The sequence below is a fragment of the Aplosporella prunicola genome, assembly GCF_010093885.1.
Source record: "Aplosporella prunicola CBS 121167 unplaced genomic scaffold K452scaffold_33, whole genome shotgun sequence".
NCBI lineage: Eukaryota > Fungi > Ascomycota > Dothideomycetes > Botryosphaeriales > Aplosporellaceae > Aplosporella > Aplosporella prunicola.
The window spans coordinates 35,010-57,356 of NW_022983561.1; the positions used below are offsets into that span (position 1 = coordinate 35,010).

Consider the following 22,347-nt stretch of genomic DNA (forward strand, 5'->3'; position numbering starts at 1 on the left):
TGCAGGCCGTGGGAAAAAGATCAGCATGTATGATGCGGGCGCGTCTAAGACGGGCACCCACTAGAACGCGCTCCGATGTCATGGGGTGAGGGCTGGGCGGAGCAAAGGGCACGGCTGAGGCCACAGCAGCGTCTCTGCGCAGAGGAGAGAGAGGGGCCCTTTTGGGCCTCTATCCGTAACCCCCCCTGCCCAAGAGGCCACTGGGTTGCAGACTGGTAGTGAAAGGGCCAAAAATTGGCTGGGAAAAGAATGCGTGCCTCATCGGGACTGGCCGCGTCGGAGGTGTGCCTTGATGCCACGGCACGCACGCGGCTTTCTTCCTTGTGTGGAGAACCAAGTCTGAGCGCCCGCGTTCAGCAGCATCCACCTTAGTCGAAGCGCGCACCGCGTCTCAGCTCCTTCAAATTCGTTTCCTCTGGCCTTTCCTCCGTCATGGCCACCGCCCTCTAGTCGTCTCGTCTTTGCTTCCTCCCCCATCCTGCCCGCCCGCCCTCGCTCGCCCGTGCCCCGCCGAGCGCCGCGTGCCCTGATAGGTACCCACGCCTCACCACACACGCGCTGACTACACGCCAACCACCGACCGCTCCGACGACAAAACCCTTCGACTCGCGTCGAGCGCCCCCGTCCCACACCATGGACGACTCCCCGCCTAAGGAGATCGTCCCAATGCCGCCCACCCTCTCCCCGTCGCGTCCGACCTCGGCCCCCAAGCCTTCACTGCTGCCAGCCTTTGAGCCTCTCTCCTCGTCGCCCCTGCCTCGCGCTCCGAAACGCAAGTTCGACGAGACCTCTGGTCTCCCCAAGGTCGAGCTCAAATACTATCCTACGCCAATGCCAACCTCGTCCACTGGCATGTTGCCGTCGTCCCCGCCGCAGCACGCCAAGACCGGCTTGCAGCGCACTCTGTCCACCTTGACCGAGCGCAACCCGCTCTGTGCCGTCCCCTCCATCGAGATCCCCGCAAATGGCGAGCCCATTCTCATGGGGAGGTCCAGCAACTCGTCTCACCACCAGCTCTCTGCCAACCGTCTCATCTCACGCGTCCATGTGCGCGTGCAATACAACGCGCCTAGCTCCGAGCACGTGTCGGGCGAGATTGTGATAGAGTGCATGGGCTGGAATGGCTGCAAGATCCATTGCCGCGGTCAAATCTACGAGCTGGTCAAGGGTGATACCTTCTCGTCTGACAAGCCTTCAGCGGAAATTATGCTGGACGTGCAAGACACTCGTGTCTTGATTGTCTGGCCCTTCAGCGGCAGAAAGAGGAGCATGTCAGCGGGTTCTGACACGACGTATTGCGAAGATACCCCAACAAGGAGAAGGTTGCCTTCGGTCGCCCGCTTCGACTCCAGCCCTCCGCCCATGGTCCCTCAATCCCCCGAGTCTCCTGCACGTTCTCAGCAGCTTGCTGAAGCGAACGACTTGACTTTCCTAGCCTCCGACCCTGCAGAACTTCCCGAAGTTCCTGCGGTGCAGGTATATGAAGACGGTGAGTCTGGCGACGACCAGGCCAAGGCTGCTGCTCCTGCTGCTGTTGCTGCTGCCCCAACCTCTCAGACCTTTTACTCGGGCTCAACTGTAGAGGATTTTAAATCCGAGGAGCCGCGGGATTCCTTCCGCTCTGACGAGTTCTCAGACCGAGACGAAGAAAACGATCCTGTCGTCCACTCGTTCGGTCCATTCGGTGAAAACATTCTGTCGCGCATGGCGTCCTTCCCGCACAACCGTTACCCAACGTCCCACCCTCGCCCCAAGCGCCCCATGAGGGAGAGATCGGGCTCGCCTCAGCAAGCACGTACCGGTGCCGACTCCACGACACGCCCCAAGGTTAACGACTCCCCCGTCAAAAACCATGTCATCAACCAGCTCGCCTTCTCTCGCCTGCACTCAATGCCGCTGTCGACGATACTAGGTAATCTCCCAGTCGAACTGCGCGGTGGCCCTGAGATTCGTCGTCCTCGCCGCTCCGGCAAGGACAGCCTTCTTGAAGAGCAGGCTGCGGAGGCTTCGGCCCGCCTTACGGGCACGGATCTGCAGCACCTGCTGGATCACATTCCGTGCATCGGCGAGATCAACCGGGTAGGCAAAGACGCTTCTGGTAAGGAGTTGGAGAACGAGTTCTACTACGTCCCGGAAATGGACGACAACGAGCATCGGCGCGAAGCAGTTATGGGCGGCATTGGTGGAACCGGTCTCAGGTCTGTGAGAAAGAGCCACAAGGTAAGGAAGATGAAACTGCTAATCGCGTGTTACAACCGGAAGAGAATGGATACCATGCTGACGCGAAGAACAGCAATACTACTGGAAGCGTCCGCGCCATTGAAGAGCTCACATTTACTGTGATGCCTGGCTTGTCTCGCGCCTCGCTGCTATGTAGCAACAGCTGCCGCATCAAGCGGCTCGAACGATGTCATGGGTTTGGATTGGACAATATGGGTGTGCGTAGCGGTTATACCCTGGGCGGTTTCCCCAGTCGCTGCATGCAACTTTTTTCTGCGGTGTATTCGACGACTGGACTCTTTCCTTTTATGTCAACTGCATAGCGATGTGTTTTTATTTCCTATTCCTTTCCGTGTTTTTTTCTTAACAACCATTCTTAAACGCTGTCTACTTTTCGTCGCGAGCTGTTGCGCTACGACGACGAAGAAGAAGATGGCGCTTTTTTCTTTCTTTTTTTTTATTGTCGTATTGAGATTCTTGTTTCCGAATTTCTGTACCACCAGTTTCTGTTCTGCTTTCTTTTTCTTTTCGCACCACGAATACGAAAAACGGCAGCGAGATGCGCAGGGGCGGGGGTACAGATGACGGTGCGGGACAGCGGGAGTAGTGAGGGGCGATGAATGAGAGGTACACATGCCCGTTTGGTCGGAGGTCGGTCCGCTGCCGAAACAAAAGTAAAGCAAACTAAAACCCTAAACAAAGACCTTGAGAGAAGGGGGAGGCAGAAGAGGAGGAAGGCGGGAGGAAGGCGGGAGGGAGGGAAGGAGGGAGGGAGGGTAGCGAACAAAGGCCGTCTCAGCTCAGACAGAGAAAGTAAGGTAGTATTAAGTGGGTGGTAGGCGGAGAAGGGCAGGACAAAAAAAAGTGGCTAGCTGCGTTTTTGTTTGCTGCATAGGTATTGAATAAGGTAGCTAGTGCAGGATAGGAGGGGGCGTCAGGAGCTGAGCTTCTATTGCAGCAGCTGAAACGACACGACAACAACAATTACAACTATAACAACAACAAAGGCATGAAGAGAACATATAGGAGCTACCTACCCTACTACGGTTAAAGCAAGCACTACGAACGTACTAGAATGAAACGAACGAAAGCGTGGGGTGGGGTGAGGTGGGAGAGGGAAGGGAAGAGAGGGGATACAAATGCGGATGGACCAGGTGCAGTAGTTATGTGTAGATGTAGGCCTGGCTGCTGGTGCTGCTGCTGCTGGTGCTGCTGTTGCTGGATCGAGGGAGGTGTTGACGATTAATGGAGCTTTGCTTGCGTATGGCACTGTGATTGGTGTGTTCTGACGTCATATATCGCGGGCTGAGGGGTGGGCTAGGTACTCCTCTACCTATGGTCTCGCTGCTCTGCTCTCGCTCTCGCTCTCTCTCTCTCTCTCTTTCTCCTTGGGCCCATGAGTACGTTCATCAGACGTTTCAATTGTTGCTCCTACAAAGGCATTGGCGCTCCTCCACTCTTGGGCTCATACACGGCCTTTCCTCCCCCAGCCCCTCTCTCTCACTCTCAAGAACCCCCCAGCACAGCCCCCATAACCTCTTCCAGCTTACCCTGCATATCGCAGAAAATATTAATCGCCTGCACAATCTTCTTCTCCTGCACGCCCTTCCCACTCCGCGTAAACGCCATGCGCCACGCGCTCTCCTCGCGCACGCAGGCCAGCTTCTCTGGCATGCCGAGCTTGGCCAGCTTGGCGTCGTCGAAGAGCGACGGGAAGGCCGAGGGGTCCAGCGCCGGCGTGCTGGCCAGTTCGCGTAGCAGCGCGGGCGGGACCGTGATGTGCGCGACGCCGGCCAGGGAGAGGCATTCCGTTATGTTGGTTAGGCTGGCGGGGAGCACGGCTGTGCGGTAGCTGTGGTGCTGGAGGTAGCGTTGGGTCTGGACGCAGAGGGCGAGGTTGGGGGCCGGGTCGCAGTAGCTGTGGTTGTTGGTGCTGGTGTGAGATTCAAGCGGTTCTTTTCATGTGCAGGTAGTGCCCGGGTACGCACCTCTTGTCAAAATGCACCTTGAGCTCGTTCACATACGGCGCGACGTAGCGACACCCGGCCTCGGCCGCCAGCGCCGCCTGCTCGAGCGTGAACAGCGTCGTGGCGAGCGTCTCGATGCCGGCGGCCTGCAGCGCCCTGCACGCCTGCAGGCCCTCCCACGTGCTCGCGATCTTGATGCACACGCGCGACGTGTCGAAGCGCGGCTCGACGGCGCGGAACAGCGCGACGATGCGTTGGGCGCCCGCGACGGTGCGCGCGGCGTTGTACGAGTCGAAGGGGTTGGCTTGGATGTGCACGAAGCCGGTTAGGTGCGGCGCGATTTGGAGGACGAGGAGGATCATCTGGGGGTTGCGGCAGCGGCGGCTGCGGTGTCAGCGTCGTCGTCGTCGTTCATAGGTAGGGAGGCCACGCACCCCAATCTCGACCGCCAGTGTCTTGAGCTCCACGTCCGAGTACTTGGGATGCAGCTCCTTTGCCAGCGTCGCGGCGCGTTGCAACAGTTCCTTGTGCCGGTGCTCCTGCAGCTCGGCGCACGCAATCGCCTGGTTCGACGTGCAGTCGGCAAAGGGGCCGCGCTCGTGGGCGACGGCCGCGTCCAGCGTGTCGCAGTCGACGGTGCTGCGGGCGCGCAGGAGGTCGAGGAGGGAGTGGAGGGGTTCCGAGGACGCGGACATGGCGGTTGCGGTTGCTGCTGTTGTATGTTGTTGAAAAAAGCGGACAGGTGCGCGCAGGACAGCCTCGAGGTAGGTAGGTAGGTAAAGTCTTTTCAGCTGGATGGGCGATGGCGAATCACCCCCATCACGAGGAGTTCGCCTTGCTCGTCGTTGCCCCCCATCCCCGCAATTGTTGATGTATGGAGGCGGGGAAGACACTTACTCGCGTCGGCCTTCCCTGCGCGGCTGCGGGACGTGACGAAGCAGTTTGTCGTATCTGGCGACAAGAGCGTGCAATTTCTGGCCCGACGCAGAGGTATTCGTACGTTTACAAGACAATTGTTTTTTGTCTGCATCTGAAAGGGTTCGTCCGGACCACAATCAGGTCGTCCATGTCCAGGTGTTTTCGTTGCTCGCAATTGCCGAATCCGGAGAGCGAGGGGCAGAGTGCGGGGCAAGGGCCTAGCGCGTCAGCAAATCCAATTCACACCCGCGCCATCGTCGACCTCCATGCCCGCCCTCCTTCGGACGCGCTTCGGATTGACCTTCCGTGCCTTCGTCGTGATCAACACTCTCCGGCCAGACCGACAGTCCTGCCATTACATCAGAATAGCTTTGGAAGCCAGACAGAAAAGCCAACAAAAAAAAAAAAAAACTCAAATTCCATCACTGAATTCCTGCTTGCTCCCAAACTCCTCCATCTGTGACATCCATCCCATACCATACCGAAACACTACTCGCCGCAGCTCTCCCAACTCTCACACAGCCAGAAGAAAGCGCGACTCAGAATTGACACGTTCCCAAACCATGGCGGAAGCACCCACAGGCACCACAGCCGCAGCGCCGCTGCCGCCCTCAACAGCAGCGCCCTACCCAGCAACGACGCTGCTGGGGCACCTGCCGCGCCTGCACAACAAAGTGGCGCTGGTGACGGGGGCGTCGAGCGGGCTGGGGCGCGCCATCTGCCTGGCGTACGCGTCGCACGGCACGCGGCTGATCGTGTGCGCGGACCTGATGCCCGAGCCCGCGCTCGGCGTCGACATCAACACGCTGCCCACGCACGACTTGGTCAATGACCGCTTTGGCGTCGACAAGGCCGTTTTTGTTCGCTGCGATGTCGGCGAGGCGGGGGATGTGCTTGCCGCGGTTGAGACGGCGGTTAAGCTTGGCGGGAGGCTGGATATGTGAGTACTTTGTGCTGTTGTTTGGAGTTGTTGTTGCTGCTGCTTTGTGGGGGTGCATGCCGAGTTTAGCGGACTGACTTTATGGTTGTGTCGGGGCAGTATCGTGAATAATGCGGGCATAGGAACGAAGACTCCTCATGTGCGCATTCATGAAGAGGATGATGCTCTGTTTGACAGGATGCTGTGAGTGCATTCAAGAGACAGGACATTGAAAGAACAGCGAGCGACTAACAAGGGCGTAGGAGAGTAAACCTACGCGGCGTCTACCTCGGATGCAAGTACGCTTGTGCGCAGTTCCTCAACCAGATCCCCGACGAGACCGGACGCAAAGGCTGGATCGTGAACGTGGCGAGCATGCTCGGCTTCGTCGGGATCCGCGGCGGCGCCGGCGCGTACTGCGCGTCCAAGGGCGCCGTGCTGAACATGACGAGGCAGATTGCGCTGGACTACGCGGCGGACAAGATCCATTGCAATGCCCTCTGTCCGGGCTGTAAGTGTCTCTTGAGAAAGACAACCAGCTTGATCCCTCTGTGCTCACAGTTGCCAGTCACCAAGACTTCTCAGACGCGTGAGAACTACAGTAACCCAGAGGTCAATGCGCTGATGACTTCGACAACGCCCTGGGGCGAGTGGGGCAATGTGACGGACGTTGCCAAGGCCGCTGTGTTCTTGGCTTCGGATGATGCAGCGTGGGTTACAGGCGTGGGATTGCCGGTTGATGGAGGGTATTTGGCACAGTGAGTGATTGGGTGGAAATGGAGAACTGAGTGATTGGTTCGTGTTTTCCGAAAGCATTCAGCGGTTACGGAGGTACCCAGACCTACAAACGCCAATTGTCGGCGCGGACTAAATGAATGACGGCCTGGATGATGCGACTGCACTGTATGACTATGAAAGCCAAGTTGGGGTTGACTCGGAACGTGTGGAAAAAAGGATGTTGGTTGAGATTCAAAAGCATAGCGCGTCCAGTTCGATCTGTCCGATGGTCCATTCGAGGTTCTCACTAGTGTCCGATTCTGGGAGTTATTACTTCGATTTTTTGATTTGGAGATTTGATTTGCATGGAAGCGGCGTTTATGCAAGCGACACTACATCACTGCATTCTCAGCAGCACCTGTGGTCATCCGCGTATTCCATGAACCCTGGGTATGCTTCGTGAAGAATTCTGATGGAGTTATGTAACAGCTCTCTTAAAGCAATCTCCAAACCATCGAGCGCCGTAAGAACACAATCCTGCTCCAGAAAACCGCCACCATCGCCGCAATGCGATGCATCTATTTGAGCTTCTTCTTGGGGCGGAGCTGGTTGGTGTGACCGCACTTCTTCTTGCGGCAGTTGGTGGCACGGGGAGGCAGGCGGGCCTAGAGATTTTGTTAGTTTTCGGATGCGCGGAAGAGGCGGCGAAAATCGCATCGATGCTGGTGCGCCGCGGTGGATTGGGACCGGGAGGAACGTACGTAGCACTTGCGGCAGATCATCTTGTCGCAGTTGTACTTGGAGGCAAGGGCCTTGAGCGAGGGCTCAATGATACCACCACGGAGACGGAGGACCAGGTGGAGGGTGGACTCCTGTTAAACGAACCACATCAGCATCCGACTCAAAATTTCGTTCCGACGTCCTGCATTCTGTTGCGGAGGAAAACGACAGGCTTCTCCCCGTCGCGTTCCGTCGTGCGTGTCCGAGAGTCCCGTACCTTCTGGATGTTGTAGTCCGAAAGAGTGCGGCCATCCTCAAGCTGCTTGCCAGCGAAGATCAGACGCTGTTGGTCGGGGGGAATGCCCTCCTTGTCCTGGATCTTGGACTTGACATTGTCGATGGTGTCCGAGGACTCGACCTCGAGGGTGATGGTCTTACCCGTGAGGGTCTTGACGAAGCTGCGGTGGCGGGTCAGTCTGTCGTCCGATTGCGCGCGATCGCGGTCGCGGTGGCGGCGGTTTGGGGAGGCTTACATCTGCACTGGAAAACGCAATAAGGTCAGTATCACCTGTAAGCCGTATCTGGGGGCGTTGGGAGCAACTCACTCTTGCTGGGGTCGTTAGTCGTCGTCTGCGGATGAGAGGTCGAGGTGGACCGGCTGAAGAGCAAATATTAGGTCGGGCTCGGTGCGCCCGATTACCGTAAGCGAGCCGGCTTGATTTGGCTTCCCCGACCGCAGCAACTCAACCACCATTCATGCCCCCTTCACGTGGTAAAGCACCTGTCATCGAATGCAATTTGTCAGGTACCACTCTCTAGTTCTATGCGCTTCTGCCGGTGCTATTCTAGTGAATGAAGTCGTGGCGTTGTGCCGGCGGCTTCGCCTCGATGACAGCATCAACCACAGGAACCGCTGGCGAGAGTGGCCACCGTGCCTCGTACGTCTAGATCATCACTTGCTTCTACGTGCAACTGCTGGCAAACGGTAGAGGTTTATGAGCTGTGGATTGGCTTTGTTTATTCCCGTCCCCCTTTGCTGGATACGAAAAATATATGTCTACGGGTTTGCATGATCATCTCATTAATATTTCTTTCGCCAAAAAGTTGGCAATTTGCTTCACTGCTCTATTCTACATCTTCACTTTTTTTTTTCTCCTTTGGGTGGGCACATCAATCAGGCTGCCAATGTCCTAGTTTGCACGCCGGCTTCGTCTTGTGATTTCCACCATTGACTAGAGTCGGCTCCTATTGCGCACCAAATTCCTTGCTAATCAATCCATCTACTGGCGATATTTTGCCTCTTATTTCATCACTTTCCTATGGCATCGATTCTTCTCTGATTTACTTGTACGAGTACTGTTCACAGCGTCGGGGGCTCATGGGGCCCTTTCGCACCAATCCCCAGGAGAGTTCATGATCGTACTTTGTTCTGTCAACCATTCTTTAATCAACAGGCTTTCGATCAAGCGACCTCTAGCCAACTGCATTCATGCCAGTTAACCATGATGTTCTTCCCCCTGAAGGACAGAACAGCATGGCTGAAGTACAGACACAGTTCACAATCACCAAGGAGAGGGACACTAAAATAAGCAAGAACTGTCACAGGTACAGGCATGGCCCTAGTAAAAAAGACATTACTGACCATCACAGTTCCTCGGTGCTACTCACCACCCAAAAGCTCTGGCGATAGAGGGCTATTATATCGTTAACTTCAGCCTAGCGGCACAGTAAAGGGCTTTGGGCACAGTATGCGGGACCATATCGTGTCAATAAGCTTGGAACCCTCGTGAACTTGCAAGCTTATGTGTCCCTACCGCCAGCAGGTTTGACGATTGTTTTGTGATAGGGGTTTCCATCTTCGTCGATAGTGGATGCTGTTAGTCGCCTTGAGAGTGGGCAGGAGGCTTGATGCAGGCGGCCTTTGCTGTTTAGCTTCAAGCATGACTGTTCCATAATTCGTGCAATCCAACGAGGAAACAGCAACATCATCACAAAGCAAACATGTAGCGGCCAACGTTCAAGGACTTAAAAACTCCGTCACAATTCTTAACGGGGAAGTACTGTCAAACCCGAAGAGTAAACCAAGCAACACAACCATAACAACCAGAAAGCCATCCTCCAAACTAACCACCGCAAAACACATCTTCACCCCATCACTCCTTGTCCACATCCATTCTCTCCCTCTCCTCCTCCCCCTCCTCCAGCCCCGCCTCCCTCTTCCTCTCCTGAACAATCCACTCCTCCAACCACCTCTCGACCACAAACACCGCCTTCGCCAACCCATCCAGCGACATGCCCGCCCGTCTCGCAGCAGCATCGTAAAACACCTTCGCAGTCACCGTCCCCTCCAGATCCTCCTCCTTGCGGTACCGCCTATAACAGCTCCCCGGCCGCATAACCTCCCTTCCCGCATTCCCCTCGCCATCACCATCGCCATCTTCAGCCTCCGGAACCACCTCTACAGCCCTCACCGCGCCCAACACGGCACCTAGCCGCCGCTCCCTCGCCTCCTCCAACACTGCCCCGTCCAGCGGCTGCGGCAGCGGCGCGACCTCCTGCCCCGGCGCCGGCCCAGTCGGGAACATGCGAAAGAGCTGGTGGCGGAAGTCGCTAGCGCGGGTGCCGACATCGTCGTCGCCAGCCGTCCACGTGCGCTCATACCAATTAAGGTAGTCGTCGAGCTCCGTGTCGTTCATCGCCAGCACGTCCTTCTCTGAGGCAGCGATGCTCTGCTCGAACGTCAGGCGACCGGGCGTTTTCGCTAGGCCGTCGGCCTCGGCCGCGGCGGCGGTCCACGCCGCCCAGTCGAGCACGATGCCGCCTGTGTCGGTGGGCGAGTGCGGGTTCCGTTCGAGGCCGTCGAACGGATAGTGCAGCTTCACGGCTACGACGAGCAGCGCTATGAGTTGCGTTTCTGGGAAGTCGAGGAGCCGCAGGCGTCGCCTGGAGACGAGCGGGAATGTGAAGGTGTAATTGACCAAGCGCGCGAGGCGCAGCGTTGCGGGGTAGATTTGTAGTGGCAGGGCGAGGTCATTGATGTAGCGGAAGAGCAGCAATGGGTAGTTTAACTGCGGGATGGCCATGCCGCAATCATTTTTGTAGGTTATAGCGAGATCTTGGATGGCTGTCTGCAGATGTTCTGACTCGAGAATAATGTCGGGGTCTAAAGCCGCGTGATAGAATCCTGGAAGCCTGTCTTTCATATCGATCGGGATGCTTTCTTTGGCGTTGTAGTAGATCATCTCGCCGCCAGCTGCCCACTTGTGCAGATCTCCGAGACTGACGGGCAGGCGCAGGAGGAGCATGCCAATATAACAGAGCCCTATGGTATCAATGAGCCTAGGGGTGGAGTCAGCCCTGCGGCCTTTCCGTTCCTTTCGGTGCTCGTCATGCTCCGTGTCCGTTTCGCCTTCGGACTGAGAGCTAAAGAGCTGGGACTGGCTTTCCGTGTCCGACTGGGCCTCGACCTTGCTCTTGAGGCTTTGCAAGCGCAAAGCCCACAGGTCGCGAATCACAACCTAAACAGCGTCAGTGGCTTGCGATCCCGAAACGATGAAAAAGCTTGGTATTGGGGATTCCTGATCGCTGTCTTGGATGTCTGCGGAAAGTCACAACAACGCACCTCGAGTTCAGCCGGCTGCCCTTTAGCGTGCACAAGCCAATGGGCCTGCTTCCACAAGATCAACTGATAGCAATAAAGGTAAAGCTCGAGGGCACTTCTGCCGTGGAGATCTGGATGTTGTCAATCCAAGCGCTGCGATTGGTGGCGAGTCGCTTACGTCTCGAGACCCTCTCTTGTCTCTCTACCTTGCGCTTCGTGGTCTGGCCCTTGGTGTTCCACTCGTCGTCGTCGTCTGCACGTTGAGTGGAGCCCTGCAAGAGTCAGCTAGCCGTTGGCAAGGGCGTGAGGAATGGGACATACGGCATGTTGATGACCGTTTTCGCAGTACCGGTTCCCGTCATTGCCCTCGACGTATCGCTTGGAGCGGCAGTTCTCGACGCCGCAGCGGTCGCCTTTGTGGAATCTACCCGACATGATGGGATTTTTCGTTGCACGGCTTGAAGCATGGACCCGTCGTTGCTGTGGCAAGGGCTCTCGCTAATGTTTTCAAAGATTTTCAGACCGTCACAGGCAAAAAATATAACTTCAATAGATCTCCCGTTCACATCGTAAATTTTGGAGGCGGCATAACTTGATATAGCAGCGCTTCTCCACGCCTCGGTGGATTCCACGCAAAACCCAATTCCACAGTTCGACCCCTGCCTTTGAAGAGACCGAACAAGTTAAAATGAAAAGAGCAAGCGCTGCTTAGAAAGCCAGTCGCCATGCAATCAGTTTCCTATTCAGATGTCGGATTGCAGTGGTATCATGGCTTCTCAACGTCCATACATCGCTTTTTCCCCAGTTCCGGTCCCTGGTGCATGCTTTCCAAGAATGCACGTGTTTAACCTAAGCACCGCGGGGGGCCTCCTTGGCGTCAATGCAGGCCTCCTCGCCCATGGAAGCAAGGACAATGACGTCTGCAAACCATCGTTAGCGTCGATATAGCGGCTCGCTGGACTACTGGGGAGCTTACTGGTGTCCTTGCCGTCCTCGGTGAAGAGCTTGTTGATCTTGTCACCAACCTCACCGTCCGGGAGCTTGACGTCGTCCTTGAGGGAGCCGTCGTCAGACATGAGGGAAAGGAAACCGTCGTCGGTGACGTCGAGCTGTGGGATCTGTCAATTCCTGCGTACGCATCGGAGAGCTGGCGGGGCCGTGACTTACGAGCTGGAACTCGGTACGGCGGACGTTGGGGACGTCCATGTTGTGGGTCGAGGGGCAGAGATCCTCGAGCTTCTTGCCGGTGAAGATGTCGATGGCGACAAGGTGGACCTTGGCGTGACCGTGCTTGCCGGTCTTGGAGGTGGACATTTCGACGATCTTGCAAGGGCGGTTCTTGATGACGACGAAGCCGTTCTTCCTCAGAGCAGAGCACTGCATGGGGAAGGTGAGCGAAGCACCGGCATCGGCGCTGTCGAAGGTGTGCTCATGCTGCGAGAGCTTGGAGTTAGCAGGCGTCGTGGTGAAAATGGCGTCGAGTCGTCGTCGTCGTCGCGCGACAACAATCGATAAAAGGTGGGGCAAGGCATGGCGTTGGGTTGGGTGGGCAGGAGCAACGTACCTGGGCGTCGTCGGCCATTGTGATTAGAGATTCCGGGGAAAGCGACGGGTCGTAAGGAAGAGAAGGCGGCAGGCGGGAGAGTGCGGGTGGAGCGGTGGGATGAGATGAGAGAGAGCAAGAAAGGATGGGTTGTGCGATTTCTCTCTTCAAGACGAGGGGAAAAGACCGGGCACGGGCGACGCTAGTGGAACAACGGTTTTGCCGGCCTGCGATTGGCGCGTTCCGAAGCTGGGAAGCTATGACTGACTTGACACTGATGAACACGGGAGACACTCCCCCCCGACGCGCGACAAACAACAATGTGGCTCGATCGCTTCCACCAATCTACCCCGCCGCCCCAAAATGCCCGCTCTTACTCGCCTGCGCCCACCAGACGCCCCTACCTGACTCCCTCCTCCGGCCCAGCTCTGCCGCCCCGCCCCGGCTTCCCTCCCCGCTCCTCGTCCATAACCCTGCTCTCGTCGCCCGCCTCATCCTCGTCCAGTCTGCCGCCTCAAGCCCGCCTCCCCAATGCCTCAGCCCTGCGCTTCCAGGTCAGCGGCTCGCCGCCCCCTGACGTGCCCGATCCAAACAAGGTCCTGGAGCTTCTCTTCGACGGCCCTCCTAAACGAAACGCCCCGGAGGAGTCGGCGGAGAAGCCGGCGGAGATAGTGACGGACATTGATTTCGGAAATCTGAGCCTCGAGGCATTTGCCGAGGCAGGCAGGGAGCAGCAGTCGTGGCAGCCTTCCCATGTACATACATATAGCACCGAGTCAGTCGAAGAATGTACGTCTCTCTTGCGTTTGCTCGTGCCCATGCCGACACCTTGCTTATGCGTGTGACTCCAGATGACCGGGCAAAGGACAAGTTTGAGGATTTGCATCGCTCTGTGACGGTAAGCTCCATGTGCGCGGGTTCCATACTCTTGTGAATTCGACTGATCCACGCTGTAGGCCTGCGATGAAGTGCTCAAGTCTGTCGAAACCTATCTCACCGGTTTCCAAGCCGATCTTGGCGCTGTATCTGCCGAGATAGAGACCCTGCAGACCAGGTCTACGCAGTTGACGACCAGGCTTGAAAATCGCAAGGTGGTTGAAAAGCTCCTTGGCCCTGCGGTAGAGGAAGCCAGTATATCGCCTGCGGTGGTCAGAAAGATAGCCGACGGCGCCATCGATGAGGGTTTCTGCAAGGCCTTGCAAGAGCTCGAAAAACGCTCAAAGACTATGAATGCCAGGTTAACTGACGACAAGAACGTCAAAGCAGTCAACGATCTCAAACCGCTGCTCGAAGACCTAACGAAGAAGGTGAGTTAACTTGTTCGCGTTTGGTTGTTGGCAGCTGACCATGCTAGGCTGTTGAACGTGTTAGAGACTACATTGTTGCACAGATAAAAGCGCTTCGATCGCCAAGCATCAATGCACAAATCATACAGCAACAGGGATTCCTCAAATTCAAGGAACTCTATGCCTTCCTCGCCAGGCACCAAGAGAAACTGGCCAATGAACTCTGCCAAGCGTACATCAACACCATGCGCTGGTACTACCTGAATCACTTTACGCGCTACAACCAGGCCCTGAACAATCTCAAGCTACACGTAATAGACCAACACGACACCATTGGAAACGAAAATGCTGCCAAACGTGGCGGTGCTCTTCTCGGCAATCCTAAAATGCCAACAGCGCCCCACGACGCATTTTCCATAGGCCGGCGCCTTGACCTCCTCAAAGGCCAGCACCAAAACGCACTCACCTCGCACGTCGTCGAGGAAAACAAATCTACGCACTACCTCGAAGTGGCTTTCCACACCTTCAACCTCGCCCTAATCGACAACGCCTCCTTCGAATACACGTTCCTGACATCCTACTTCTCGCCTGCGCAATCCTACCACGCCCTCTCGCGCATATTCTCGCAAATCTGGGAGCCGACCTTCGCACTAGGCCAGCAACTGACCAAATCGCTGACGGACACGTCCATGGACGCGCTGGGAGTGCTACTCTGCGTGCGCCTGAACCAGCACTTTGCGTTCGAGCTGCAGCGGCGCAAAGTGCCGGCCGTCGAGGGCTACGTCAACGCGACCAACATGCTGCTATGGCCGCGCTTCCAGCTGGTCATGGACGCGCACTGCAAGTCGGTGCAAGCACTGACGAGCAGCCTACCCGGCCGGCCCGCCGCCTCGTCACTGCTCACGTCTGCGGCGCCTGCGGACCAGAGCACCGCCCCTGTCGCGCTGACGCAGCGGTTTGCGAACTTTTTGCATGGCGTGTTGAAGCTGAGCGCGGAGGCCGCGGATGACGAACCCGTCTCGAATAGCTTGGCGCGCCTACGGAGCGAGTATGAGGCCTATTTGGCGAAGCGGTGTAAGAGTATTGCGGACCAGAGGAAGAGGGAGAGGTTCTTGTTTAATAATTTGAGCTTGGTGGGGACGATTTTGGAGGGCGCGGAGGGGAGGTTGGCCGAGGATATGATGACGCATTTTAGAGAGGCGAGGGATAGGCATGCCGATGATTCGTGATGGTGTGGGGGTAATGAGTTGGTGTTGTGGTGTTTGGGTCTAGTAATTATTTTTTGTGATGGTTCTGCTAGCAGCGTTATTAAACCTTCGGGCTTGGAGATGGAGTCAACGTCTTTTTTGAGTTCAGGTTCATTTTGCATCCTAATTCATTGCTTTCGCCGTGGTAAGGTCCTTAGTCCTTGCTACACTGCGTTAGTTGTTTTTATTCAACCCTACAAATAATGTCCGTCACCGTAAAGCGAGAATCAACACGTACCGAAATAAATGCGTGTACGGAGTAGAAACAAACTCAGTCAACATGTGTGTAGGTATTTATACGCCCAAATATCTCCTTACTTATATCCATGTCTCAGACATGTAGCTAGATAAGAAGTATTCCATGGAACTCCTTATATCCTTCCCCATCTCGCTAGGCGGTGGATCTCGGTTGACGGTGACGGACGTTACTTATGGTTTAAAAGTGGTGTTTTGGTATACATAAGCCTGCTAACATTGAACGCCAATCAGTTCGACGACAGTAGTAGTCCTACGCACTGGCACAAGGAATCTCATATCAAAGGTAGCAACCCAGCCGGACCAAGGCTATGAATACCTTTATGGTCTCAACAGCCATAGACTGAGTAGCCAAGGCTACAATCGTCTTCGGAATGACCATGTTCCACTGTCATGGATACCTAGCTGCACTGTGCAGGCTGCACAGTCAAATACTAGTACCTCCCGGTGCTTTACCAATCCTATATTTCCAGCCAATCGTCGCCGGTTCGACATCTCTTGAGCGAAACTATAGCAGCTGAATCCCATAAAACTTTGGCGATGCGGATTATTATTATAATCGAGTTGGACTCATCGTCAATAGTTGGTATACTTGAGTGAGATCAATTTCTCAAGTCGAGCCTGGCACAAATCGCATCGGCTATAGAAGACTAATAAGGTCAGCCAAAGAATACAGAAGAGCCTTTGCGCGTAGTATTACTGCATCTTCGTAACGATGCTGGAGAGATGGAAGGCTTGGTGGAAGGTATATCATTCAGTGTCCATTCCAGAACTCAGGACCTCGAACTTGCGATAGAGCTGCTCTTATATTTACTCAGCAGATTCAGGATCACTCGCCCATAACGTGTTTGTCGTTTGTCATCTGGGAGACAAGAAACATGGTCCGACAGGCTTTCACAGTCAGCAGACGCGCCTTAACACACACACCCCTTCCACGCTCTTCCACAACAAACTTACCAGAAGCTTCCACGACCCTCCACGCTCCTCCAGCAAACACACCAGAAGCTTCCACGCCCTTCCACAGTGACCTCATCGCGCGCGCACGTCCCCCACCCCCAGTGTATATAAACCCGTCCGCCCCGCCCCAACCCTCTCCTCTTCTTTTCTTCAGTTCTCTTTGCCTCTTGGCTTAGATCTAAATGCAGTATCTGTTCTTTTCAGTTTAATCGCTGGAAGCCCTCTACGGAGGTGCGTTTCGTGATTAACTAGTTTTTGGACCCGGGCGGCGGCGGCGGTGGCTTTTTGCTGCCGTGACCGCTGCCACTGTGTCGCTCGTATTGCACTGTTGCGGGCTGACGCGAACCCATTTTCATTGCTGTTGCTCGGCTTGTCTGGGCCTGCGAGGAAGATGCAAACACACACATTGTCTCTGGCTGATGCGCTTCTTTGTTATTGTTACTACTTGCTTAGAGCAGATGTCCGTCTACCAAATGGACGCTTTCGCCACGGCAGACATAGCGGAAAATGACATGGGCTATTCCTTCGAGGATGCCCAGCGCACTGAGCACGCCCAACACGGGGGCATTCAGCGCAAGAAGAACACTCAACATAGGTGACGAAGTTGTCCAGGAAGTTCTGCCGGGAAGTGACGGACCTCCGGGATATTCTTTTCTGTTTCGCTGATGATCTTGTTCACAAATCTGCAATGCTATGCGATGACGGTCTCAAATAAAGATGATAACCACCATCGAATCCAATAGAGCACCATGGCTAAGCATGCATTGCTCAAGAACAATCGCCTCGATACTACTAGCTACTAGTTGCTCTACCCGGGGGAGTCCATAAGGATCCTCCTGGGCCGTAAACCCTCATGCTGATCTTGACAATACGGTCAAAGCAAATAGTTAAGGTTTCAGAATATGTATTTTAAAGCCCAAAGGCTACTGGAACTCCACACCCCAGCATAGTTTTACTTGGTTAAAACAAGAACCAGCCCAGCTTCTCCCCGCTGCGCCCCAGCGCCATAGTGCTACGTACTGTCTAAGAACCACGCGATAATATCCATAAACGCCAAAAGCGTACCAAACAATAAACACTATATAGAATTCTTCGAACTACACGAAAGCTAGTCACCCCTCACTGGCCCCCTTCCAAAGCGATCGTATTGATATATAGAAAACATAAAGTGTACCCAAGAACCACTCATTAACACCCTCTTCACTGCACAAGCACCACAACGCCCACTCCCCTCCCTCCCCATCCTACCCCGCCATCCCCCCTCTCCTACGTCTCTTCCCCCACACCCCCGTGCCCAAAACGGCACAAACACAAACCCCCACCCCCACAAACACCCACACCACGCCAACCGCCTGCCACGCCGCCCTCTCATTCACATCCACACCCGCATCCGCACCCGCCGCTGCGAACAGCCCCATTGCCACCCACCCCAGCGGATTTGCGCGCTGCAGCGCTTGCCAGAGCCGGGGGAGCGCGCTGGATGTAGGAGCAGGAGCGGGGGCTGCGCCGCTGAGCAGCAGGAGTGTGAAGGCTAGCCACAGGAGAGCGTGCGCGTGCGCGTGGGTGCGTATGCGTAAAACAGTAGCGCTGAAGCCCGCAGCGAGCAGCAGCGCGGAGAGGAGCAGCGCGAATGTCGCTGCTGCTGCGGTGGTGGAGGTGGTGGAGGTGGCGGAGCTGGAGGTGAGGTAGTGGAATGGGGCGAAGAGGGAGGCGGCTTGGAGGGCGGTGGGGGGGAGTTCGGCGAGGGCGTGCGCGAGGAGCGAGATGCTAAGGGAGGTGTGGGGTGTTGTCGTAGAGTGGATGAGGTGGTGGTGCTGGTGGGCTGCTAGGGCTGTGAGGGCTGCGAGGAGAGCGAAGACGGCGGAAGTGGAGTGGTTTTGGTGCGTGGCTGCGGGGGAGAAAGCGAGGCCGATGAGGACAGCAACCACCACAGAGAGCAGCATACGGGAGAGCAAATACGGCCCCTCCCGCCACCGCAGCAACAACGCCCGCTTCGTCGCCTCCCGCAGCTGCAGCAAAAACGGAGCCGCGAAGGCGCTGCGCCGGGTCCGCTCCCCCACCCCCTGCCCCGCCGCATCGACATCAAGCACGCACCTGCGCAACGGCAGCTCGCCAAGCCGGCGCAGCTCCTCGCGCAGCACCCTCGCCTCGCCACTATCCTTCCACGCCTGGGGCCAGAAGCCCGCCGCGTCCGGGGCGCCGCCTGCGCCTGCGCCAGGAACGGACGCGGACGCGACCTGCAGCAGCCACTCGGCCGGGTTCGCCGCCTCGGGGCAGGGCGACGCGCCCCGCTCTTCAAAGTACTTGATGACGCTTGCGCAGCCCGGCCCCGTGTCGCCGCAGTAGACGGGCTTGCCGTCGGCGGCGAGGAGGAGCAGGCGGTCGAAGCGCGAGAGCAGCGGTGCGGGCGCTTGGTGCAGGGCGCAGAGGACGGCTTGGCCGCTGTTGGAGAGCTGCTCGAGGGCGGTGCAGATGGTCCAGGCGGTTTGGGCGTCGAGTGAGGAGGTGGGGTCGTCGACGAGGAGGAGGGTGGGTTTGGCGACTAGCTCGATGGCGATGGTTAGGCGGCGCCGCTGCGAGGTGTTGAGGCCTGTTGGGAGGGTGTGGTGAGTATTAAGGACTTGAATAGGGTTAGGACGCGTCCCACCTTCCCCAGGGAAGCCAATGAAGGCGTCTGCATAGTTTTCCATGTCCAGAAGATTGAGGACTTCTGACACATACTCCAGCTTCTCTTTCTTCGGCACATGTGCCGGTCGCCGCATCAGTGCACTAAAGTTTAGCGCTTCTCTGACAGTCGAAGTAGGTGGGTGTAAGTCTTGCTGTTGGACATAGCCCATTGTATACTGGAAGTTCTTGTTGCGCGGGAGCCCATCCATCATTACTTCGCCACTGACAACACCTATAGTGACCCTGTCGGCAAGGAAATCCAACAGTGCTGTTTTGGCGGCTTCAGAAACACCCTGGGGTACTTGATCAGCAAACGTGGCTGGTTGAAGACATTTTGGGAGCTATTCGTACCATTATTGCCGTCAGAGACCCCGCCTTTACCCAACCGTCAACGTCGTCCAAGACTCTTCTTTGCCCATTTTTCGTCTTGATGTTGTAGCAGAGATCCTGCCAATGGAACGTCGGAGTTTGAGGTATAACCGAAGCAGTGGCCGAGTCCCGTCTTTTCTGCGGACTCCGCAGAGCTGAAATCTCGATATCGTCCGAGACAGGATGAGGAGCATGACCGCGCTGAAAAACAAGGATTTCGCCTTTGGGCTTCTTGGCTCGGACGAACTCTGTCGAGAGGAGGTAGACGAGCAAGAAGAAAAAAGCGTAACCGACAAGGATATAAAAACAACTGATGGCTTGTCAGTGACACGCCATGTTACGTGCGATCTCAGTGTAGGGGTTCCTTACCTCCATTGATGCGCAGGAAAGTACTGGAAAGCGGCCTTGACAAACGCATCCCCTTTCACAGTATCCGCCCCTTCCACAGCCCCGACAGCTAAGCAAACGCGATTGTCGCCCTTTGCGTCCGGATAATCCGGAACAAAGGCTTCACAAGCAAACTTCTTACCGTCAAACTCGTTCACCATCAACGCCTCAAACGCATATGCCACTGGGTCCAGGTAGTTGGTCCAACGGATCCACCCGCGCATATGCGGTACCGGGAGCGGTAGCCCGGAGAAGATGATCATAGACAGGGCAAGCAGAATAGCCAGCACAGTGGCCTGGGATGGCGTTCGTGAGATTGAAGCAACGGAGCGGAAGAGCAACGCCAGTGTCAGGGAAAGGAAGAACGATATCAGAAGCAAAAAGAGAAAGGCGCCGGGTTCGCGGCGGAGGTTTGCCATGAAGTAGAAGGGAACAGTGAAGACGAGCACTTCGAGAGCTCTCCGCGGCATAATCGCTATGGTTGATGCGAGCGCTTCTGCAGACGGGTGGTACAGAGCGTGGCGGGCGTGCTTTTCGACGACGGGACGCAGTGCGTACACTGCTTGTATCTACGAAGTTGTCAGAACCCACGCGCGGCTGCTCGATGATCTGCTCTACCTCTAAGGAACTGCTAAGCACGCATGCCAAGATGGCAAAGAAAAGAAGCGCGCCCCTTTGGTAGAAGCTCTCGGTGCCAGGTGGCAAGTTGTAAAAGACGCTTCCGAGAATAACACTCACGACAGCGTATCCAAATGTTTGCATCGAGATTCGTCTCGCGTCTGTTCTGGAGCATTTGGCGCACCGCCACAGACAGAGCCAGACCTGCTGCGCATACGAAAGCGTATACGGTGACTTTGCACGCCTACACAAGCCGTCAGCTATATCGCCTCAAACGGCAAACAGTGAAGAGCCTCACGTCAGTCTCGCCTGCTGCGCTCTCTTCGACAATGCAAAGCTATGCAGGTGGTCACCGCCAATGGCATACTTCCCGTGGTACTCTTTGATATCACGCAAAAGCCTCCGATATTCCTCGCTCGCTCGCCACACCCGCACGAAGTCGTCCGGCGTGCGCGGCACGATGCACTGGAAGCCCGGGCGCACACGCCTCTCGGCCGGGCTCGTCAGCCCCGTCAGGAAGTCTGCCGTCGACTGGCGCGGCGCGCACTCAAAGCCCATGGCGACGAAGAAGTCGCGGGCCTCGTCAACGCGCCCAAAGAAGATCTGCTGCCCCTCGTACAGCAGCGTCACTTTGTCAAAGACGTCATACGCTGCCTGACTGGCCTGATACAGCGAGACGCAGGCCGTCGCGCCCATCAGATCCGCCTGCACCCTAAGGCTCCTACAAAACTCGAGCGCATCCGCCGCGCTCAAGCCCCGCGTACACTCGTCCCAGCACTGCAGCGGGGCGCGGCTCAGCGTTGCCTCGGCGATGCCGACGCGCCGGCGCACCGCCGCGCCCACGCTGTCGACCCGCGCGTCCGCAAAGTCGCTGACGCTGAACATGGCCATGGCCACGTCCCGCATGTGCTGCACCCAGCGCTCGCGCGCCACGCCGCCCACCAGTCGCCGCGGCGCCCGCGTCCGCGCCGCAAATGCTAGCGTGTCGCCGACGCTGAGGGCGGCCGTGTGCGCCTCCGTCGCGCCGCTGGTGTACATGGCCTGGCCGCGGAACTCGTCGTGCATCTGGTCGGCGCAGATGCCTGCCGCGGCGCGGTTAGTGTCTTGCAGTGTGTGTTTGTGTGTGCAAGTAGAATAAGAACGAGGGAAACGACCTACCCTGGTAGTTGATGTAAGACTGCTGGTCGAGCCGGAGGCCGTGCAGCTCTCCTGCGATGGCCTTCAGCAGCGTCGAGCATCCCGCTCCCGGAGGGCCCAAGACAAGCAACAACTCGCCACTCTCGACGACGCCGTCGAAGCCCTGCAAGACAGTCTTCTCGCGGCGGCGCGCAGCACCCACAGCCCCGCGCAGCAGCAGCAGCCGCCCCACGCATCCCCCGCTCCCACCGCCGCTCGCACAAACCTCCAGCTTCCCAAACCCCACGCCCGCCGTGCGCTCGGGCAGCAGGTCCGCCTCCTCGGCCCGCAGATTCACCAGCGCCTTGGCCCACGCCCGGGCCTGGAACAGCGGCGAGCGCGGGTCGATGAGCGGGTGCGGCGCGGCGGAGAAGGGGTTCTGGCCGTCGTCGCCGAGCGGCGAGATGGTCGAGTAGCGCTGCGCCAGGTAGCGCACGCGCATGTTGAGCGCCTTGTCGTCGGCAGCAACGACGGCGCTGCGCGGACGGGGCACGCGCAGCGGGCTGCTGCTGCTGTCGCCGCCGCCGCTGTCGTTCCTGTGGCTGGGGCTGGGCGGCATTTGGGGCTCGATGAGGTCGACGGCCGAGCCCGACGGGCAGCGCGAGATGGACTCGCTGCAGCGTGGGCTGGTGTAGCTCTCGGGCCAGTTGCTGTTGCTTGCGTTTCTGCTGCCGTTGGTACTGGAGGCGTCGTCGTCGTCGTCGTCGTTGTTGTTGTTGTCTTCTGCTGCGAAGATTGTCATGTCCATCTGTTCGCCGGCCTCCGAGTCTTCTTTTTTAG

General features: G+C 57.0%; 8 protein-coding genes across 8 annotated transcripts; 3 read left to right on the top strand and 5 right to left on the bottom strand.

Annotated features, from left to right (window-relative positions):
* Positions 1 to 633: 633 nt before the first annotated feature.
* Positions 634 to 2,323, top strand: K452DRAFT_302179 (uncharacterized protein; the record flags this gene model as incomplete). The annotated part of the gene is made up of 2 exons (XM_033542555.1): positions 634 to 2,220; positions 2,294 to 2,323. The coding sequence occupies 2 exons, from the start codon at positions 634 to 636 to the stop codon at positions 2,321 to 2,323; spliced, it is 1,617 nt and encodes a 538-aa protein (XP_033392861.1).
* A 1,182-nt stretch (positions 2,324 to 3,505) lies between these two features.
* K452DRAFT_291796 (uncharacterized protein) lies at positions 3,506 to 5,037 on the bottom strand. The gene is made up of 3 exons (XM_033541252.1): positions 4,622 to 5,037; positions 4,209 to 4,549; positions 3,506 to 4,138 (listed from the first exon to the last, which is right to left on the bottom strand). Exons 1-3 carry the CDS (start codon positions 4,880 to 4,882, stop codon positions 3,727 to 3,729), a joined length of 1,014 nt encoding a protein of 337 aa, XP_033392862.1. The 5' UTR covers positions 4,883 to 5,037; the 3' UTR covers positions 3,506 to 3,726.
* Positions 5,038 to 5,668: 631 nt separating this feature from the next.
* Positions 5,669 to 6,786, top strand: K452DRAFT_236375 (uncharacterized protein; the record flags this gene model as incomplete). Its single annotated transcript, XM_033537501.1, has 4 exons — positions 5,669 to 6,045; positions 6,145 to 6,228; positions 6,288 to 6,535; positions 6,593 to 6,786. 4 exons carry the CDS (start codon positions 5,669 to 5,671, stop codon positions 6,784 to 6,786), a joined length of 903 nt encoding a protein of 300 aa, XP_033392863.1.
* A 761-nt stretch (positions 6,787 to 7,547) lies between these two features.
* K452DRAFT_197452 (uncharacterized protein) lies at positions 7,548 to 7,918 on the bottom strand (the record flags this gene model as incomplete). The annotated part of the gene is made up of 2 exons (XM_033535977.1): positions 7,548 to 7,613; positions 7,739 to 7,918. Coding segments are annotated over 2 exons (246 nt in total), but the record flags the coding sequence as incomplete, so codon positions are not given.
* Positions 7,919 to 9,479: 1,561 nt separating this feature from the next.
* On the bottom strand, positions 9,480 to 11,600 carry K452DRAFT_362071 (uncharacterized protein). Its single transcript, XM_033546472.1, has 4 exons — positions 11,384 to 11,600; positions 11,241 to 11,334; positions 11,084 to 11,193; positions 9,480 to 10,979 (listed from the first exon to the last, which is right to left on the bottom strand). The coding sequence occupies exons 1-4, from the start codon at positions 11,495 to 11,497 to the stop codon at positions 9,615 to 9,617; spliced, it is 1,683 nt and encodes a 560-aa protein (XP_033392865.1). The 5' UTR covers positions 11,498 to 11,600; the 3' UTR covers positions 9,480 to 9,614.
* Positions 11,601 to 11,617: 17 nt separating this feature from the next.
* Positions 11,618 to 12,732, bottom strand: K452DRAFT_258078 (uncharacterized protein). Its single transcript, XM_033538459.1, has 4 exons — positions 12,627 to 12,732; positions 12,230 to 12,496; positions 12,039 to 12,171; positions 11,618 to 11,982 (listed from the first exon to the last, which is right to left on the bottom strand). Exons 1-4 carry the CDS (start codon positions 12,642 to 12,644, stop codon positions 11,912 to 11,914), a joined length of 489 nt encoding a protein of 162 aa, XP_033392866.1. The 5' UTR covers positions 12,645 to 12,732; the 3' UTR covers positions 11,618 to 11,911.
* A 167-nt stretch (positions 12,733 to 12,899) lies between these two features.
* On the top strand, positions 12,900 to 15,370 carry K452DRAFT_278975 (uncharacterized protein). Its single transcript, XM_033539394.1, has 4 exons — positions 12,900 to 13,394; positions 13,457 to 13,503; positions 13,562 to 13,912; positions 13,960 to 15,370. Exons 1-4 carry the CDS (start codon positions 12,926 to 12,928, stop codon positions 15,118 to 15,120), a joined length of 2,028 nt encoding a protein of 675 aa, XP_033392867.1. The 5' UTR covers positions 12,900 to 12,925; the 3' UTR covers positions 15,121 to 15,370.
* Positions 15,371 to 17,594: 2,224 nt separating this feature from the next.
* K452DRAFT_236344 (uncharacterized protein) lies at positions 17,595 to 22,009 on the bottom strand (the record flags this gene model as incomplete). The annotated part of the gene is made up of 7 exons (XM_033537498.1): positions 17,595 to 18,940; positions 18,998 to 19,310; positions 19,369 to 19,696; positions 19,756 to 20,342; positions 20,392 to 20,635; positions 20,690 to 21,473; positions 21,550 to 22,009. 7 exons carry the CDS (start codon positions 22,007 to 22,009, stop codon positions 17,595 to 17,597), a joined length of 4,062 nt encoding a protein of 1,353 aa, XP_033392868.1.
* Between the last annotated feature and the right edge of the window lie 338 nt (positions 22,010 to 22,347).

What these genes read in the sequence shown, in the direction of transcription:
- K452DRAFT_291796 (XM_033541252.1), bottom strand. Translation starts at nt 4,882, where the DNA reads ATGTCCGCGTCCTCGGAACCCCTCCACTCCCTCCTCGACCTCCTGCGC. An exon ending in CACTGGCGGTCGAGATTGGG is followed by an intron (nt 4,550 to 4,621) that starts GTGCGTGGCCTC and finishes CGCAACCCCCAG; the next exon opens with ATGATCCTCCTCGTCCTCCA. An exon ending in AAGGTGCATTTTGACAAGAG is followed by an intron (nt 4,139 to 4,208) that starts GTGCGTACCCGG and finishes CAACAACCACAG; the next exon opens with CTACTGCGACCCGGCCCCCA.
- K452DRAFT_362071 (XM_033546472.1), bottom strand. Translation starts at nt 11,497, where the DNA reads ATGTCGGGTAGATTCCACAAAGGCGACCGCTGCGGCGTCGAGAACTGC. An exon ending in ACAAGAGAGGGTCTCGAGAC is followed by an intron (nt 11,194 to 11,240) that starts GTAAGCGACTCG and finishes GACAACATCCAG; the next exon opens with ATCTCCACGGCAGAAGTGCC. An exon ending in GGCAGCCGGCTGAACTCGAG is followed by an intron (nt 10,980 to 11,083) that starts GTGCGTTGTTGT and finishes GACGCTGTTTAG; the next exon opens with GTTGTGATTCGCGACCTGTG.
- K452DRAFT_258078 (XM_033538459.1), bottom strand. An exon ending in GCCGTACCGAGTTCCAGCTC is followed by an intron (nt 12,172 to 12,229) that starts GTAAGTCACGGC and finishes CAGATCCCACAG; the next exon opens with CTCGACGTCACCGACGACGG. An exon ending in CGAGGACGGCAAGGACACCA is followed by an intron (nt 11,983 to 12,038) that starts GTAAGCTCCCCA and finishes GATGGTTTGCAG; the next exon opens with ACGTCATTGTCCTTGCTTCC.
- K452DRAFT_278975 (XM_033539394.1), top strand. Translation starts at nt 12,926, where the DNA reads ATGTGGCTCGATCGCTTCCACCAATCTACCCCGCCGCCCCAAAATGCC. An exon ending in ATTTGCATCGCTCTGTGACG is followed by an intron (nt 13,504 to 13,561) that starts GTAAGCTCCATG and finishes TCCACGCTGTAG; the next exon opens with GCCTGCGATGAAGTGCTCAA. An exon ending in TCGAAGACCTAACGAAGAAG is followed by an intron (nt 13,913 to 13,959) that starts GTGAGTTAACTT and finishes TGACCATGCTAG; the next exon opens with GCTGTTGAACGTGTTAGAGA.